Raw genomic sequence first — 17,116 nt, 5'->3', positions numbered from 1 at the left:
AAAAGGGGCTTCAAGAGGGGTGGGGGGAAATTCCGGGCTGCTGAACCAGGAAGTCTGGAAGGCCTATAAGAATATGGGTATGAAGTAACCCGGGTAAGCAATGACCAATAGAAAGAGACCGTGAATGACCAACAGAAAAAGGTAATACTGCCTGAAAGCCCAGAAAGGCCTCCCTGCAGGCCTTTGTGTCTCCTCTCTGACCTTTTCTCCTTCACTAGAGGGACCCACTTCCAACTCTCTTTGGAAGTGCTCTAAACTTTCTCTTTGTTCTTCCTAAATAAAATCTCTTTGTTACTCTGTAACTTGTGTAAGTTACTTTTACTGTCTATCCACCCTGTCTGTGCTGTTCCAGTTTTATTTTCAGTTTCCACTCACTTTTGCTTTCCCTTATGGCCCTGCCTTGGTTGAACTTTCTAGCTCAGCCCAGCAATGGAACTGGGAACCCCTGACCCCCAACATCCACCCTTACCCTTGTTAGAGATGTCCTCTGGGACTCATTAACAGACCCAACTAAGGCTATACAAGACATACTTGCAGGTCCTCAATACACACAACAAACCACTTGAGTCTGTATTTTGTCTCTGATTAACAGACCCTTATCTTAACTCGGCATTTCTTTTTCTGACTCCTGGTTTATTAGACAGAACCTAACTCTTTCAGCCAACTGTCAAAGAATCTCTAAACCCACCTATAACCTGTGGGCACCCCCTGCTTTGAGACCAGGTGGGAGAAGAAGGTTCAGGAGGTGGAGAGTCATAAGGTGGAGGAAACAGAATGTTCAGTGGGGTAAAATGTCTGAGTCAGAGGTGGAAGGTTGAGGTGGCAACTGTTCATTGAGGGGAATTTGAAAGGTGGTATAGTTCTGGGAGAGAAAAGGATGACCCTGAAGAAAGAAAGCTTGAAGATAGGTGACCCCAGACCACTTGCCGCTAGGAGTTAGGATTTTTATTTTTTTTGAGACAGAGTCTCACTTTGTCACCCTTGGTAGAGTGCCCTGGCGTCACAGCTTTCAGCAACTTCAAACTCCTAAGCTTAAGCAATTTTCTTCCCTTAGCCTCCCATGTAGCTGGGAATACAGGTGCCTGCCACAACGCCAGCTATTTTTAGAGAGGTCTTGCTCTGGCTCAAGCTGGTCTCCAACCTGTGAGCTCAGTCAATCCATCCGCCTCAACCTCCCAAGTGCTGATATTAGTCATAAGCCACCATGCCCAGCTGTGAGTTATGAAATTTTTAAGATTTTTGAGAGTAAATTGGAAATGTCAATTTTAGGCTACTGGTTTCCATTGTCTAGTTTGCACTGGAGCAAGGCAGTGCTATGGAGGCAGTTTGATATCTCCTTTCAAACTCAGGTTGCCCAGGTTTTTGAGACTGCCCATTGGTAGGTTTTAGGAGGGAACTGAATAGCAACTGCCATGGCATGTGAAGTAAGGAGGAGAAATGAGGTAGAGGTTCACCAGCAGAGAGGCAGGCATCCTTGCATCACCTGTGGAGCCGAGGACAAAGTCCAGAGAATTCAACCCTATCCCTTAAGCTTCCCCACATGTAGGTGTTGCGGGGGAAGGAACACTGATCCCAGATCACAGGGGAAATCCCAACTTAGTACTAGGATTTTTGGAGAGAGAGGTGGTGGTGGAATGGGAGATCCCAGAGGTGGAACCCCTTTCTCCAGCTTACCAAGTCCTAAGGAATTAGTGTGCAGTGATGGACGTCAAGAGGGCCGAGGCAAGAGTCTGAGGTGATCCCTTGACTGGTCTCACTGCCTCCTTTCCTGGCCTATGCACCATAAAGATGAAAGTTTCTGGCGTAGAACCTGGGTGAGGGTCCACAAGAGAGGAGCCCAGTCCTGGGACAAGGAAAGACCTTAACAGAGAGGAAAAGAGGAATGGAAAGTGACCAGGTCCACAATGCCTGGCTATTTTTGGCTGCAGTTGTCATTGTTGTTTAGCTAGTCCAGGCTGAGCTACAGGCGCACAGCCAGTTTTTTTTTTTTTTTTTTTAATTGGATGTTTCTCTCTGGAGCTCTCCAAAAGACCCGCAGTCTTTTTTTTTTTTTTTTTCCCTAGAGACAGAGTCTTAGTTTGTTGCCCTCAGTAGAGTGCCGTTACTTCACAGCTCACAGCAACCTCCAGCTCCCAGGCTTAGGTGATTCTCTTGCCTCAGCCTCCTGAGTAGCTGGAACTACAGGCACCCGCCACAACGCCCCGCTATTTTTTTGTTGCAGTTTGGCCGGGGCTGGGTTTGAACCAGGTTCGAATCCTCCACCCTAGGTATATGAGGCCAGTGCCCTACTCACTGAGCCGCAGGCGCCGCCCACAAAGTCTTTACTTCATAAAGACTCTAACAAATGTTTTAGATATTTTTAAGAATTTGCCAATGAGAATTAATGGGAAAACCTATTTCCTTTGTGCAAAAATGTTGCTACTGGTTGTGTGCATCTATAGTTCAGCTTTTGCCTAAAGTAGAATTCATCAATTAAGTTTAATTTTTATTTTTCTCTTATGTCCAGTGGAATGAAAAGGCGTCAAATTCCCTTCTCTGCTATGGTAAATCCTTTATTGCATGATAATGTTGTGGTCAGACTTTTATTTACTGTATATACTATAAACACTGTGGTTTCCTCTAACTAGTTTCAGCAGTCAAGTTCAATATGGCTACAGAGACATATACAAATCTTTACATACATTTGAAGGTAACTGAAGATGCACTCTTAAAAGCCATCAGAATAATATACTCCCTCATCCACATAAAATCAATCTGTCTACTTTTGGACCTCAACAAAATATCAATTAAATACATAGCATATGTTCATTTTGTGTTAGTATATAAACATATTCTACGGTCTACTACATTATAAAAGGGAAGCCAATCTGTTAGGTTTTAAATTTAATTTCTTTTTGCTAGCTTTCAGGTAACAACCTGGCTACCAGAAGAGAAGTAAGTACTGAAGCAGGTCCAGTCTTTTGTTCTTCTAATAGTAACTGGGCTGCATTCACTAGTCTGGTAGCTTCAGGCTACCATTGTTATCACCATAGAGTAGGTATCAGTATGTATCAATTTTTTTGTCATATATAGCAAATGAAATCAGGGAGCTATTCTCCCTCAGTGAATGAAATAAGTGAAGTATTCTCACTCAGAGTAAGAGTCAATTCTTATGTTAAGGACTTCTAATACCAACACTAGATTAACAAGTTGAGAGAACTTTACTCTCATTTCATAAATCATTTCATATGAGACATGCTGATGAAATTATAAATGTGAAAATAATTTGAAGTGTCAAATAACTTTAAATACCTTTTTAAAGTCAGTCACAGACATAGATAAGAGCCAAAAGAATTTATTTACAAACTTTCTGACTTGACCAGTGGTGACAGCCAAAAAAAGAACACACCATAAAATAATTAACTAAGACCCCAATAATAGTTTTTAAGCCAGTAAGTAAATTACCAAAGCAACTCCTGATTATCAGACTAGAAAGACATCCTTTTGAGGGTCCTTCGATTGTATATTCAACCAAAACAGTTTGTGCAAAAAGCACCATGGTACTCGTAGGCTCAGCTGAGTCGTAGCTTCTAGAGTGCTACTTACTATCTACCTTACATAGCTGTTTCACCAGTTTTGTTGCTGTCTTTGTCAGCTTTTTCTCCTTCTCTGTTGACTCTTTCCTTTTTTCCTCCATTGTCAGCTCCTTTCTCTCCTCCATTGTTGGCTTCATTCTCTCCTTCTTTGTCCTGAACACTGATGAAAACTGCTTTGTTATAGCCTTCCCGGTTCCGAGCAATTTCAATAGCAAAAAATTGTATCCTGGGGGCTGGAAAGTGAACAGAATTGATAATTGTCTTAGTCTCAGTTTGAACCAATATGCAATCATTCAAGTGTAGTCATAAGCTTCAGAGATCTTGAATTATAACTTGGTATTAACAAGACTGAAAATACTTAACTATCTTAGTTACTTAAAAAAAAACATGATCTTTAAAGATATAATAAATAAGATGATGTCCAACATAACTATACATGCCACTGACTCATCAGTAAAACAAGATCCCTTACTCTCCTTATACAGAAACAATTCCAGAGGAAAATTACTAACCAAAGATGGTGTTTTCCTCAGTGTAGCCCTGAGAACAGTCTAGTCGCAGCAAAGTACCATAGTTGAAATCTTCTACGATCCCATCAAACTTCAAGCAGAATGGCCTCCATTTCTATAAAAACAAAAAACAGATGATGACAACAACAACAACAACAAAAAACAATGCTGTAGCTCAAAAAATGCAACAGGCTGATGTACTTAGACCAGGTCAACAGATTCTACTTCTGCAATAAGGAAAATAACAATAGTGAGAGAGACTAGGACTTTTTTTTTTTTTGAGACAGAGCCTCAAGCTATCGCCCTGGGTACAGTGCTGGGTAGAATGCCGTGGCATTACAGCTCACAGCAACCTCCAACTCCTGGGCCCAAGCGATTCTCTTGCCTCCGCCTCCCAAGTAGCTGAGACTACAGGCGCCCGCCACAATGTCCTGCTATTTGTTTGCAGCTGTCATTGTTCTTGGGTGGCCCGGCTGTATTCCAACCCGCCAGCTCAAGTGTATGTGGCTGGCGCCTTAGCCGCTTGAGCCATAGGCGCTGAGCCGAGAGACTAGGATTGAGGTGATCACTAGTTTCACTGTGAAACTAATAGTAAATTTCCGTTACGGATTGTGTCTCAACAAAAGCAATATTTTAACCTTAAAAATATAAAAGTCCTTTACTAAAAAATTAAAATGTGATTTCTTAAATATTACTGATTCTGTTTTCTTTTAAAGTTATTGGTCAGATCATCCTAAAATGGTCATTATCATCTCCACTACTAAGGCACAAGTGAGACAAATAAGACAAGCATTTGGCCCAAAGTCACAAAGTTAGATTTTAAGAAAGAAGCCTATTCAGTAACAACAATTTTCCAAAGATTAGTAATAGCCTGCTAAAAGTTAAAAGTTTAGATTCTTCATAGGCCAAGGACTTACTCCCAAGGAAAAATTTTTTCCTAACTGTGTTAAGTACCCTGTCAAACTACAAGATAATCACATAAGCAACCCTCCCCCCAATTTTTCCAATTATCCATGGCCTGTGATCATATAAACTTAAATACAGATAATCAAAACATCTTCCTGTAACCTGTTTGTCATGTCCCCACCCAATCTTCTGGATAACCTACCTATTTAAGTAAACATTCATTTCCTAACTTAATTAGTTCATTATAACTATAAAGAAAAAAGATCTGGTTCTTTATTTCATATTTCCTTAAAACAAACAAAAAATGTTAAAAAAAAAATATTGGTCAGAAAGCCAGGCGTGGTGGGTGGCTCAGGCCTGTAATCCTAGCACTTGGGAGGCTGAGGCAGGTAGATTACTTGAGCTCATGGGTTCAAGACCTGCCTGAGTTCATGGGTTCCAGACCGGCCTGAGCCAGAGGAAGACCTTGTCTCTAACAAACAGCCAGGTGTTGTGGCAGGCGCCTGTAGTCCCAGCTACTTAGGAAGGTGAGGCAAGAAAATCACTTAAGCCCAAGAACTGGAGGTTGCTGTGACCTGTGACACCATGGCACTCTAACAAGGGCGACAAAGTGAGACTCTGTCAAAAAAAAATCATTGGTCAGATGCTAGGTAATATTTAATAAAGAAAATTCTTACCTCTTTGGCTGATTCTGATTTGAGTTCTTCTGGGTCCAATATATCTATCCTGAGTTTCTCAAAATTTTTCCGGAATTCAGAATAGATCTGGTCATCCACTTTGGTGAGTTTCAGGAATTGTGGGTCAACTGATGAAATCAGCTGCCAGATAGTAAAACAACATACAGATGCTAGTCTCTTATTTACTGTACTTCTACCCTCCTGACCCTTGCCAGAACACTTTTATGGATTCTAAGGGCAGAAGATTTTGTTAGGAAGTAAGACAGCCTAGGTCCTATATGAAATCATGATACAGTTTAAAAGTGCCATGATATATTATAATCCCTGCAACCAATTTGGCAACTGACCATTTGCCCTGGTGATACCTGGCTATCATGCTCTGTAGCTTGTTCATTCATTAAACAAATATTTATTAAGTGCCCACTATGTATGGACTAGGCACCCTTTTGCCAGCTAGCAATAGAACACCAGGCATAGAAGCAGAACTGCTCATTGCCAAAGTAAGTTTGCTTCCACCCCTCTGTTGTCTGTAAGATTGTTTAGTAATAAAAACTATTTCCAAAACATAACTGTTTAACTTGCTAAGAGAGTGATTAGCAGAGCACCATACATTACAATTCCATGTTTAATTCTGCTTAATGATGATAAGAGATAATTCACCTTGTAGTAGACTTCAGCATGTTGCATTGCTCTCACGGCCCAAGCCATCTCAATATCCGGCTGCAAAGGAGTGAAAAATGCCAGGTCAGAAAACTCTCAATCTTGTTATTGTGTAACAAATTAAGCAATTATGTCGATATCTAGTTAATGCTCAAGAAGGTTACCAAACTGTCAAAGGATAAAAACTATGACTATGAATTTGGACAATATAATAATTCTTTTGACTTTGTGACTATCAAAAGAAGCTACCTACACAGTATAATAAATAAAATGAGCCACTGGCTATCTTTTACCATCAGCTAGTGAAAGTGGGGGAGACTAAATAAATCACCTTTTCAAGACTTAGTTAAATCGTATAAAGCTGAAATAATATACCTATGTACACCACCAAGTTGTTGGGAGAACAAAGATAACAGAAGAGAAAGCTATTTTTCATTTTTAAGATTATAGCATGTCATAATCATCATTTGTGTTTACCAGATGGCCATTCCCCATCCAGTAACACCTGGAAATGAAATCAGCATCATGAAACAGCTCAGGTTATAAATAAGTCTTACCAAGTACCCACCACATCTTACACGGCAATCTTCCATTCCAACCAAGACAGATCTATGGGCGGCGCCTGTGGCTCAGTCGGTAAGGCACTGGCCCCATATACCGAGGGTGGCGGGTTCAAACCCGGCCCCGGCTGAACTGCAACCAAAAAATAGCTGGGCGTTGTGGCGGGCGCCTGTAGTCCCAGCTACTCGGGAGGCTGAGGCAAGAGAATCGCTTAAGCCCAGGAGTTGGAGGTTGCTGTGAGCTGTGTGATGCCACGGCACTCTACCGAGGGCCATAAAGTGAGACTCTGCCTCTACAAAAAAAAAAAAAAAAAAAAAAAAAGACAGATCTATTTCACTGACTCCAGAAAAAATTCATTTGCATTTGTGCCTCCATATTTTGACCATGTACTTTTCCTATCTCCTAATCCATGCTTTTTATCCATTTACACTTTGAGGATCCAGTTAAAGCTCCACTTCCTCAGTTAAGTCATCTAATACTGCCTCAAACCTTAGCCTTCGCTGCTTCAACTAAATTCCTCGGATCTTATAGCCTGATCCACTCATTTAGTACGCATCACACTCTTGTTTGGATGTTATTATTATCCTTACGTCCCTTTGTCTTGTTTCTAAAAATACATCATGTGCTTTCTCTTTAACAATCTAAACTAGACACGCTATAAGCCAGTATAGCTTTCCTGCACAAAGCAATCATTTGGGAACCTTTAAAAACACTGATACATTAAATTTCTTCAAATATTTTCAAAAATTCTTCTCTCATCCTCCATTCTGATTTAGTTGGTATGAACTGCAATCCAGACATCGGGATATTTAAAAGCTTCCCAGGTGATTTCTAAAGTGTAGCAAAGTTGAGGAACCACTTCCACTGGCACAAATCCTACATTTGTGGATCAAGATTCAAATGAATTGAATGAAAGTGGGTTTCTGGAGAACGCGGCGAGTGGTGTGCAGAAGATACCAGAATAGGAGGTTAGAATGTATTGGCAGAACCTGCACAGATCCCAGGCCGGCTGAGCAGGTTAGAGTTGTGGGTGAGTCATACTCACATCGTTGCCATAAGATTCTGCTGAGAGAGACAGAGCATGTGCCACAGACATCAGCTCCCTGGAAACCTGGGAAGGTGAAAAAAAAAAGGGGAGAAGAAGAATTCAAGGTTCCACCCGGCTCAACCGACCCCAGAGCAGCGTCTCACCGGCTCATCAGTTCCACTGGTAGCCTCCATTTTGCAGTCCGGAAAGCGTGGCTTCAGTTTCCCGGAAGTGTTTTGTTTTTTTTTTTTTTTTTTCTGGGGGTGGGTGTGCGCGCGCACACGCGCGCGCTCTTACCGCAGTTGTTGGAAAGGCAAGCCACGTCAGTCTTCCTCATGCTGCCTGTAGTCCTAGCTACTTGGGAGGCTGAGGCAAGAGAATCGCTTAAGCCCAAGAGTTTGAAGTTGCTGTGAGCTGTAAGGCCACGGCACTCTACCCAGGGCGACAGCTTGAGACTGTGTCTTAAAGAAAAAAAAAAAAAAAAAAGTCTTCATGCTGCGCCTGCTTTCTTGCCTGGAGGAAGTCGCGGCCCCTCCTCTCCCATCCCAAGCAGGCACAGATGTGGCGTACTGTTGCACAGTATGGGGTGCTATGGAGATCAGAGGTGGTGGACTGGTCAGTGATTTCGGTGGTGATCATCACGGGAAAAGCCTAAGTTAAAATAGTGCAGCTCTCTTGTCTTCACTAGGCTGTGTGCTCCGCGAAAGTTCCAATTCAAATTTTCCATTTGTGCGTGCGTAGATCCCCCTCCCCCAGTGCCTCCAACCAGAGAGTAGTCACAAACAGGCAGGGCGCTAGGGGGTGGTGTGCAGAGATGCAAGATTTAGTCCTTGCCTTGGAAGAATTAGATATAGTGAGAGAATAGATAAAGTGTTGATTACACCATATGCTGTGGTAGCATGAATGGGGGTTACCCAAGCTGAATCATGAAGAAAATTCAGCCATGCAGATAGAGAAAGACATTTCAGAGGGAACAGTATATGCAAACCATGAATAAATTAAACATTGTGGCACCTTGCTGAGAATTATAAAAACAGACTAGCTAGAACAAGAATGCAGTCCTTCATAATCCTTCGAGGGAGCAGAGGGCCTTTGGATACTGAACATTAAGAAATTGAGAGTTAGAAATTCAAGTTGGAGGAGAGAGGAAGAAAAGGAGGATTCCTAAGCTCTCACCTAATGGGCACAATGTAAGAGGATATGGCACATCTCCTGCGTGAAGGGCTCCACTACAACTTGAACTTCACCTAACAAATGCTAACAGTGTAACCCAATAGTTTGTACTCTCATGTTAATCTGAAATTTAAAAAAATCTACTGTAAATTAAAAAAAATTGCATGTAAAAAGAAAAGTTGAGAGTTAGTTCACCCTATATGCAAGAGTAAGCTAGTGAAGGCTAAGAAGGTCAGCCTCATGATCAGACTTAAGTTGTAAGTTGATCACTCTAACACAATATGGCACATTAATTTGAGGAAGACAAAATTGGAGACAGACCAGCTTGAAAGCAGTAAGTGATGAAAACCTAAACTGAGGAAGTGACAGTGAGATAAATTTTGAGAAATAATAAAGCTTAGAATTGACAGGACTTTTTCACCAATTGCATGTGGAGAATAAAAGAGAATTGAGATTCTTGTGTGACTCACAGATTTTAGAATAGGATTTGGGGATGAATGTCACTGAGCTAGAAAACAAAGGAGAGATGATGAGTTTAATTTGAGGAGTTGAGTTTGAAGAGGCTATGACACGATCAGACAAAATTGATCAGGAGAGGGAGATACGATTAGAGATACAAATTTAACAGCTGGTAATTAGTTGAGCTTTCCTAAGGAAACTATAAGGGACAGTAAAAACAAAGAATAGTAAAAACATAAAGAGCAGCAGGTCAAGGGCAGCACCATTTATGAATAATAAAAGGCAGCAATTAAAAAAAAAAAAAAAAAGGCTAGGCTCTGTGCCTGTGGCTCAAGCCGCTAAGGCGCGAGCCATATACACCTGAGCTGGCTGGTTAGAATCCAGCCTAGGCTGGCCAAAGAACAATGACGCTGCAACCAAAAAATAGCCTGGAGTTGTGGCAGGTGCCTGTAGTCCCAGCTACTTGGGAGGCGGAGGCAGGAGAATCACTTGAGCCCAGGAATTGGAGGTTGCTGTGAGATGTGATGCCACAGAACTCTACCCAGGGTGACAGCTGGAGGCTCTGTCTCAAAAAAAAAAAAAAAAAATGACTAAAAAGTTGTCAGCGAGACATCAGTGAAGGTGGGGGAATCTGTGTAAGGCAGGCAAGAATGAGGGACTGGAAAATGGCCCCTGGTGAGATGGGACAACAGGAAAAACCACAGCCTCACAATTGTGCAATCGGCATGCCACAGTCCCAAAAAGGGGGAAATGGAACATTGCACCATAAATTTTATGACACTGTGGATATAGGTGAGGGGTCAACTGGAAACTGCATTTCTATATCATGTATCTGAGGAGCAAGTACAGTGATTGGTGCAGTATACAATCCTTATTTCATATATAGAAAGAGACAATCAGAAAAAGGGAACATATGAGAAAATATAAAAGCCCCTGGACAGAGGCGTTCTTGCAGCAATCTGCTTGGGCTCCCCTCTACTGCACCAGAGGCTTTCCTCTTTCCTTTCTTCTCAATAACTTCTCCTGCTTTTGCTTACTTGAGGTCTGAGAATTCATTCGTCAATTCCTGAGACCAAGGATCTGGCAGGAATATTCTGGTATCATCATGATAGAACAAGGCAGAGTCTCACAGAATCCAAAGGATAAAAGAACTTCCAGGAAGAAGTGGTGAACAGAGCCCCAAACCCTAGGTTGAATATACTAAGCCCCAAAATACTGAGAGGTCATTGACAACCTTAGCAGGAACAGTTTTAGAGGAATGGTGAGGACAGAAGTCAGATGGCAGCAGGTTGAAGAGGGAGTAGGAGGTAAAGAAGAGATGATGATTATCATAGAAAGTTATTCCAAAGAGTTGCAGCTAGAGAGACATATAAAGTTTAGGAACTTTTTTTTTTTTTGTAGAGACAGAGTGTCACTGTACCGCCCTCGGGTAGAGTGGCGTTGCATCACATGGCTCACAGCAACCTCTAACTCTTGGGCTTACTCGATTCTCTTGCCTCAGCCTCCCGAGCAGCTGGGACTACAGGCGCCCGCCACAACGCCCGGCTATTTTTTTGTTGCAGTTTGGCCGGGGCTGGGTTTGAACCCGCCACCCTTGGCATATGGGGCCAGCACCCTACTCACTGAGCCACAGGCGCCGCCCGGAACTTTTTTTTAAATCGAGGTAAAGAACAGTTAGAATAAAAATTTACCAGTGTACATTTCAGTAGTATTAAGTATACTCACGTTGTTGTGTAACAGATCTCTAGAACTTCTCATCTTGCAAAACTGAAACTCTAAACATCAAAACATAACTAAAATACCACTAAAAAACAACTCCCCTTTCCCGCCTCCTTTCAGCCCCTGGAAACCATCATTCTGTTTTCTGTTTCTATGAATTTAACCATGTTAGATACTGCATATAAGAGTAATCATACAATATTTGTCTTTTTTTGTGACTGGATAATTGTTCTTGGTATAGAGTCCTTGAGGTTCATTCATGTTGTACCATGTGACACGGTTTCTTTCCTTTTTAAAGCTAAATAATATTCTATTGCATGTAAATACTGCATCTTGTTTATCCATTTATCCATCCATAAATACTTTGGTTGCTTTCATCTTTTAGCTATTGTGAATAATGTAGCTGTGAACATAATTGTACAAGACTCTGCTTTAAATTCTTTTGCATATATACCCAGAAGTCAGCTTGCTGGATCATATATTTAATTGTATGATTAAGGAATCAAAATTTTTAAGGAAAATTAGGAATTTTTAAAATTATTGTTTTATGTTTAGAGAGACTTAAGTGTACTAGGGGATTAGCCTGATACTAAATGCTGTTCTAGAGGGTGAACTAGGCATATCTCCAGAGAAAAAGAATGAAGAGAGGCAGCAGAAGTAGGAAACTGAGGTGTTTCTCCAGAATCCTTCTGCTTTTTCTACAAAGTATAAGAGGACAGCTCAGAGTGAGAGGGATGTGTTAAAGTCTTGCCTAAAGAAGAATGTCTTGAGAAATGTTGAATAGCAAGGAAGTTTTCAGGGAACAGCTAAAACTGAAGGACATGATTATGGAAGGGTAGCAGTCTATACGTAGTCCAGAGGTCTGAAGGGCTGAATTGTAAGAAGTATCATCTACATTGATGCTGAATGTTAATGAATGCAGAGACTTGACCAAAAAGGTCAACAGGTAACCTAGACAGGTATACTCAAGCTTTTGGCCAAATTGGTACATAACAAGTTGATATAAATACATCCAAGAGACTCAACTGGCCTTTTACTTGAGGAAACACATGGGTAATTTGCTTTGTCTAATATCTTGGGGATATTCACAATTTAAATTTTAAAAACCCATTAGAATATATGTGCATTGTCTGCTAGGGATATTTTTAATTTTTCAAAAATAAGGTAATTACTCACTATGCAATTACTCACAACCTTAGATACTTCCAAAGACCAAGAATTGGGTCCTCCCAGTATTGGAAAAGCCGACTATTTCTGTACCCTGAAAGGGCAGAAGATAAAACTGTCTTACAGGCTTGGCACCTGTAGCTCCAGTGGTAAGGGTGCCAGTCACATACACTGAGGCTGGCAGGTTCAAACCCGGCTGGGCCTGCTAAACAACAATGACAACTGCAACAAAAAACAGCCAGGCTATTGTGACAGGTGCCTATAGTTTCAGCTACTTGGGAGGCTCAGGCAAGAGAATCACTTAAGACCAAGAGTTTGAGGTTGCTGTGAACTATGATACCACAGCACTCTACCCAGGGTAACATAGTGAGATGCTGTCTCAGAAAGAAAAAAAAAAAACAAAAACTGTCCTAGTGCTTTTCTCATTGCCAAGCTAGGGAACCAGCCCAGACAGAGTTATCGAAATAAGTGTTTGCCCTTACACCCACACCTATTGTTTCAGATGGACTCAAAGTAGTCAGCTATTAAAGTAAGGGAGGAAGGATTGGCCAATAACCAAAGTTAGTATATAAAAGTGGAGATTTGGTAGACTTTAAGCTCTATATCAAGGAAATATTTTTTGGTGCGGGGTAAGAAAACAACATGGAAATCCAGTGGGATGATTCCCTCTATATTTTGGAAGAACTCCAGCAAGTTGTTCTGTTCTTCAGCTTCCTTCTCAGACGGCTAACATGAACATGCCATGGTGGAATCAGAAAGCATCACCAGTACAGATTAAGCTGCTGAGGTATCTGTGATACTAGAAGTCCCAGAAGTGTGTAGAAGGTGAACGTTACAATTGTTAGGACAGAGAAATAGGGCAGAGAAAGGTAATAAGTTATTGAATATGAGTTTGTCAGTGTAAGGCAGCTAGATGAATGCTGCTATTTGCAGGTGGGTAAGTCATGTAAATACTCCCTAAGACCATGGATCACATGGTCTTGGTAGCTGTCAGACTATATGGGAATAGTAAACCTGAAGAACCTTGGAACTGATTATTAAAAGCTAGGAGGTTTCTCTTCAAGTCCCTTGCCCAGCCTGGGATGGGATCCCTTGTTCTATTCTTGCTAATGCGTTTGAGTTCTCTGTGGATTCTGGTTATTAAACCTTTGTCGGAGACATAACCTGTAAATATCTTCTCCCATTCTGAGGGCTGTTTGCTTGCTTTACTTACTGTGTTCGTGGCTGTGCAGAAGCTTTTTAGTTTGATCAAGTCCCAGTAATGTATTTTTGAAGCTGCTTCAATTGCCCGGGGGGTCCTCCTCATAAAATACTCGCCCATCCCGATTTCTTCAAGGGTTTTTCCTGCACTCTCCTCTAGTATTTTTATAGTTTCGTGTCTTAAGTTTAAATCTTTGATCCAGTGAGAGTCTATTTTAGTTAATGGTGAAAGGTGTGAGTCCACTTTCAGTCTTTTACAGGTTGCCAGCCAGTTCACCCAGCACCATTTGTTAAGTAGGGAATCTTTTCCCCACTGAATGTTTTTAATTGGCTTGTCAAAGATTAAATAACGGTAAGTAGCTGGATTGATCTCTTGATTCTCTATTCTATTCCAGACATCTACCTCTCCATTTTTGTGCCAATACCAGAAGCCCAGGTGCCCATCGATCCACGAATGGATTAATAAATTGTGGTATATGTACACCATGGAATATTATGCAGCCTTAAAGAAAGATGGAGACTTTACCTCTTTCATGTTTACATGGATGGAGCTGGAACATATTGTTCTTAGTAAAGTATCTCAAGAATGGAAGAGAAAGTACCCAATGTACTCAGCCCTACTATGAGACTAATTTAGGGTTTTCACTTGAAAGCTATAACCCAGTTACAACCTAAGAATAGGGGGAAGGGGGAAAGGGAGGGGAGGGAGGGGGGAGGTGGGTAGAGGGAAGGGGATTGGTGGGATTACACCAGCGGTGCATCTTACAAGGGTATATGTGAAACTTGGTAAATGGTCTATGAAGCTAGTGAATGATGCCCCATGATCATATCAATGTACACAGCTATGATTTAATAAAAAAAAAAGAAAAAAAATTAACTTTTCAAATTTAAAAAAAAAAATTAAAAGCTAGGAGGAAAAATAGGGCCATGGTCAGGCATCATGTAAGTTAGTCTACTATAAAAATATAATATCTGGGTAATAAAGATATTTTCTGCAACAAGTGAAATCCATGATGTATACAGGGGATGAATTGCATCATCTCATAGTTATTTAATGTGAAATCAGGATGTTAAAGAGGACATTTTTAGTGATCATGTTCATAGAGTATGTCCTGCAGTCAGGATGGAATGCAACAGTTATCTCAGGATGCCATCCATACCAGACTGGGTCTTGTCCCAGGCACCTTGTGGTAACATAGCCTCAAAATACATGAAGTAAAATTTGAAAAAAAAAATTACAAGCAGAAATAAACAAATCCATGAAAAGAGTGTTTTTGTTTTGTTTTTTTTTTTTGAGACAGAATCTCACTGTGTTGCCCTTGGTAGACTGCTGTAGCGTCACAGCTCAAAGCAACGTCAAACTCTTGGGCTTAAGAGATTTTCTTGCCTCAGCCTCTCAAGTAGCTGGTACTACAGGCGCCTGACACAATGCCTGGCTAATTTTTTATTGCAGTTGTTGTTGTTTAGCTGGCCCAGGCTGGGTTCGAACCCACCAGCCTCCGTTCATGTGGCCAGTGTTATAACCACTGTGCTACGAGCGCCAAGCCAAGAGTGGGATATTTTAACACATTTCTCAGCAATTGATAGATCAAACACCCAATAAGTTAGTAACAGTTTACAAGTTTTGAACATGATGAACAAACTTGATTTAATGAATAGGTACTAAACCCCAAATGTAACAATTAAATAATACATATTGTTTTCAAGCATCCATAAAGCAATTACAATAATTACATTATGGTATGTGATAGAGAATGTCTCAAAAAGCAATAAGGAGTCTAATTCATGCAAATAGGGTAGAAAGCATGCCTGGTATGAAGTAAAGATGATGAGGTCAATTATTGAACATGAATTGAGTAGCAAAATAGACCATGTACTCTTTGTAGGTATGGTTCTTATGGTCTGTTTGGTTATTAGATTACAGGAAAGCAAACTCAATTAGTTTTGAAACTTGTTTCCAAAAGCTGGAAGAAAAAATAAGGCTGTGGTCAGAAATCGTGTGAGAGAGTATTCCACGGAAGCAGAAAACCTGGTTACAAAATCTGACTAGGAGATGTGCCATCCTACTGAAGCTGTTATATGAGAGGATGCTGATGAAATTCCTGGACTGTTTTATGATCAAAAGTAAGTACAATGTCCTCAGGATGCCATTCTGGCCAACATAACATGTGTTGTTAACAGGAGAAGACACAATGTATTGCATCCCTTTTGATATGGGGATTCACACATACTTGAAGATCTGATTCTTAGAGTGCAGTGGCCAAAAAGGGTTGACATCATGACCACAGATGCCACCACTAACCCTCCCTTTCACATTCACTAGTCTCCACAAATCCATTTTAGTATTGTGTCATGTCCAGGATCCCACTTTTTCCCTGCCCCCTTGCCTCTAACAGTAGCTTTAGTCTTCCCAAGGGTGTTATAGTAAGATAGTACTGCCAGGCTGGCCATGAACTCCAGCTATTTCTTTTTTTTAGTGGTGAACAAATTTGCTTCTCAGGAAAGAAAATTCAAGTAATGCCATCAAATATCCATAATATCAACCAGTGGTAGACTTTGAATTCAAGTCCTAATTCCTCCATTTAATCTTTTTTTCTGAGTATTTATTTTTTATTTTTTTCAAATTAATGTATAGGTACAATTTCTAGGTTACATTGTTCTCACTTCCAGGGTAAAGTTCCATTTGAAGAAGAATCCATCACCCAGTGGACGTGTTAGACACCCTCACAATGTGCACATTAGGTGGGATTCTGTCTCGTGCCCTCCTCCTTCTACCAAACATCCTCCCCCCATTCCCTCTACTTCCAAACTGGACTATATTAGTGTTTTATTGTTCTTCTGAGCATATAATTGTTTATATATTGATTCCATATTAGTATGGAGAACATTGGATATTTATTTTTCCATTCATGAGATACTTTACTAAGAAGAATGTATTTCAACTCCATCTAGGTAAATGTAAAACATGTAAAGTCTCCATCTTTTTAATGGCTGAATAATATTCATGGTATATATATACCACAGTTTGTTGATCCATTCATAGATTGATGGACACTTAGGTTGTTTCCATGACTTGGCAATTATGAATTGAGGCACAATAAACATTCTAGTATAAATGTCTTTGTGGTAAATGATTTTTGTTCTTCTGGTAGATACCTAGTAATGGGATTGCAGGGTCAAATGGAAGGTCTACTTTTCGATCTTTGAGGATTCTCCATATTTCTCTCCCAAAAGGCTGTATTAGTTTGCAATCCCTTCTCTCCACATCTACACCAGCATCTGGTGTTTTGGGATTTGTGATCTGGGCTAATCTTGCTGGGGTTAGATGATATCTTGCAGTGGTTTTGATTTGCATTTCTCTGATGATTAAAGATGATGAGCATTTTTTCATGTGTTTGTTGGCCATTCGTCTATCATCTTTAGAGAAGTTTCTGCTCAAATCTCTTGCCCACTTATAGAGGGGTTGTTTGCACTTTTCTTATC

General features: G+C 40.7%; 1 protein-coding gene across 1 annotated transcript; it reads right to left on the bottom strand.

Moving 5' to 3' along the window:
* Nucleotides 1–3,318: 3,318 nt before the first annotated feature.
* On the bottom strand, nt 3,319–8,579 carry LOC128578420 (protein PBDC1). The gene is made up of 6 exons (XM_053581063.1): nt 8,080–8,579; nt 7,934–7,999; nt 6,328–6,387; nt 5,668–5,808; nt 4,088–4,199; nt 3,319–3,808 (listed from the first exon to the last, which is right to left on the bottom strand). The coding sequence occupies exons 1-6, from the start codon at nt 8,107–8,109 to the stop codon at nt 3,594–3,596; spliced, it is 624 nt and encodes a 207-aa protein (XP_053437038.1). The 5' UTR covers nt 8,110–8,579; the 3' UTR covers nt 3,319–3,593.
* Nucleotides 8,580–17,116: the final 8,537 nt, after the last annotated feature.

This window comes from Nycticebus coucang, chromosome X, assembly GCF_027406575.1.
Source record: "Nycticebus coucang isolate mNycCou1 chromosome X, mNycCou1.pri, whole genome shotgun sequence".
Taxonomy (NCBI): domain Eukaryota; kingdom Metazoa; phylum Chordata; class Mammalia; order Primates; family Lorisidae; genus Nycticebus; species Nycticebus coucang.
This window is presented reverse-complemented; position numbering and strand designations above follow the sequence as displayed.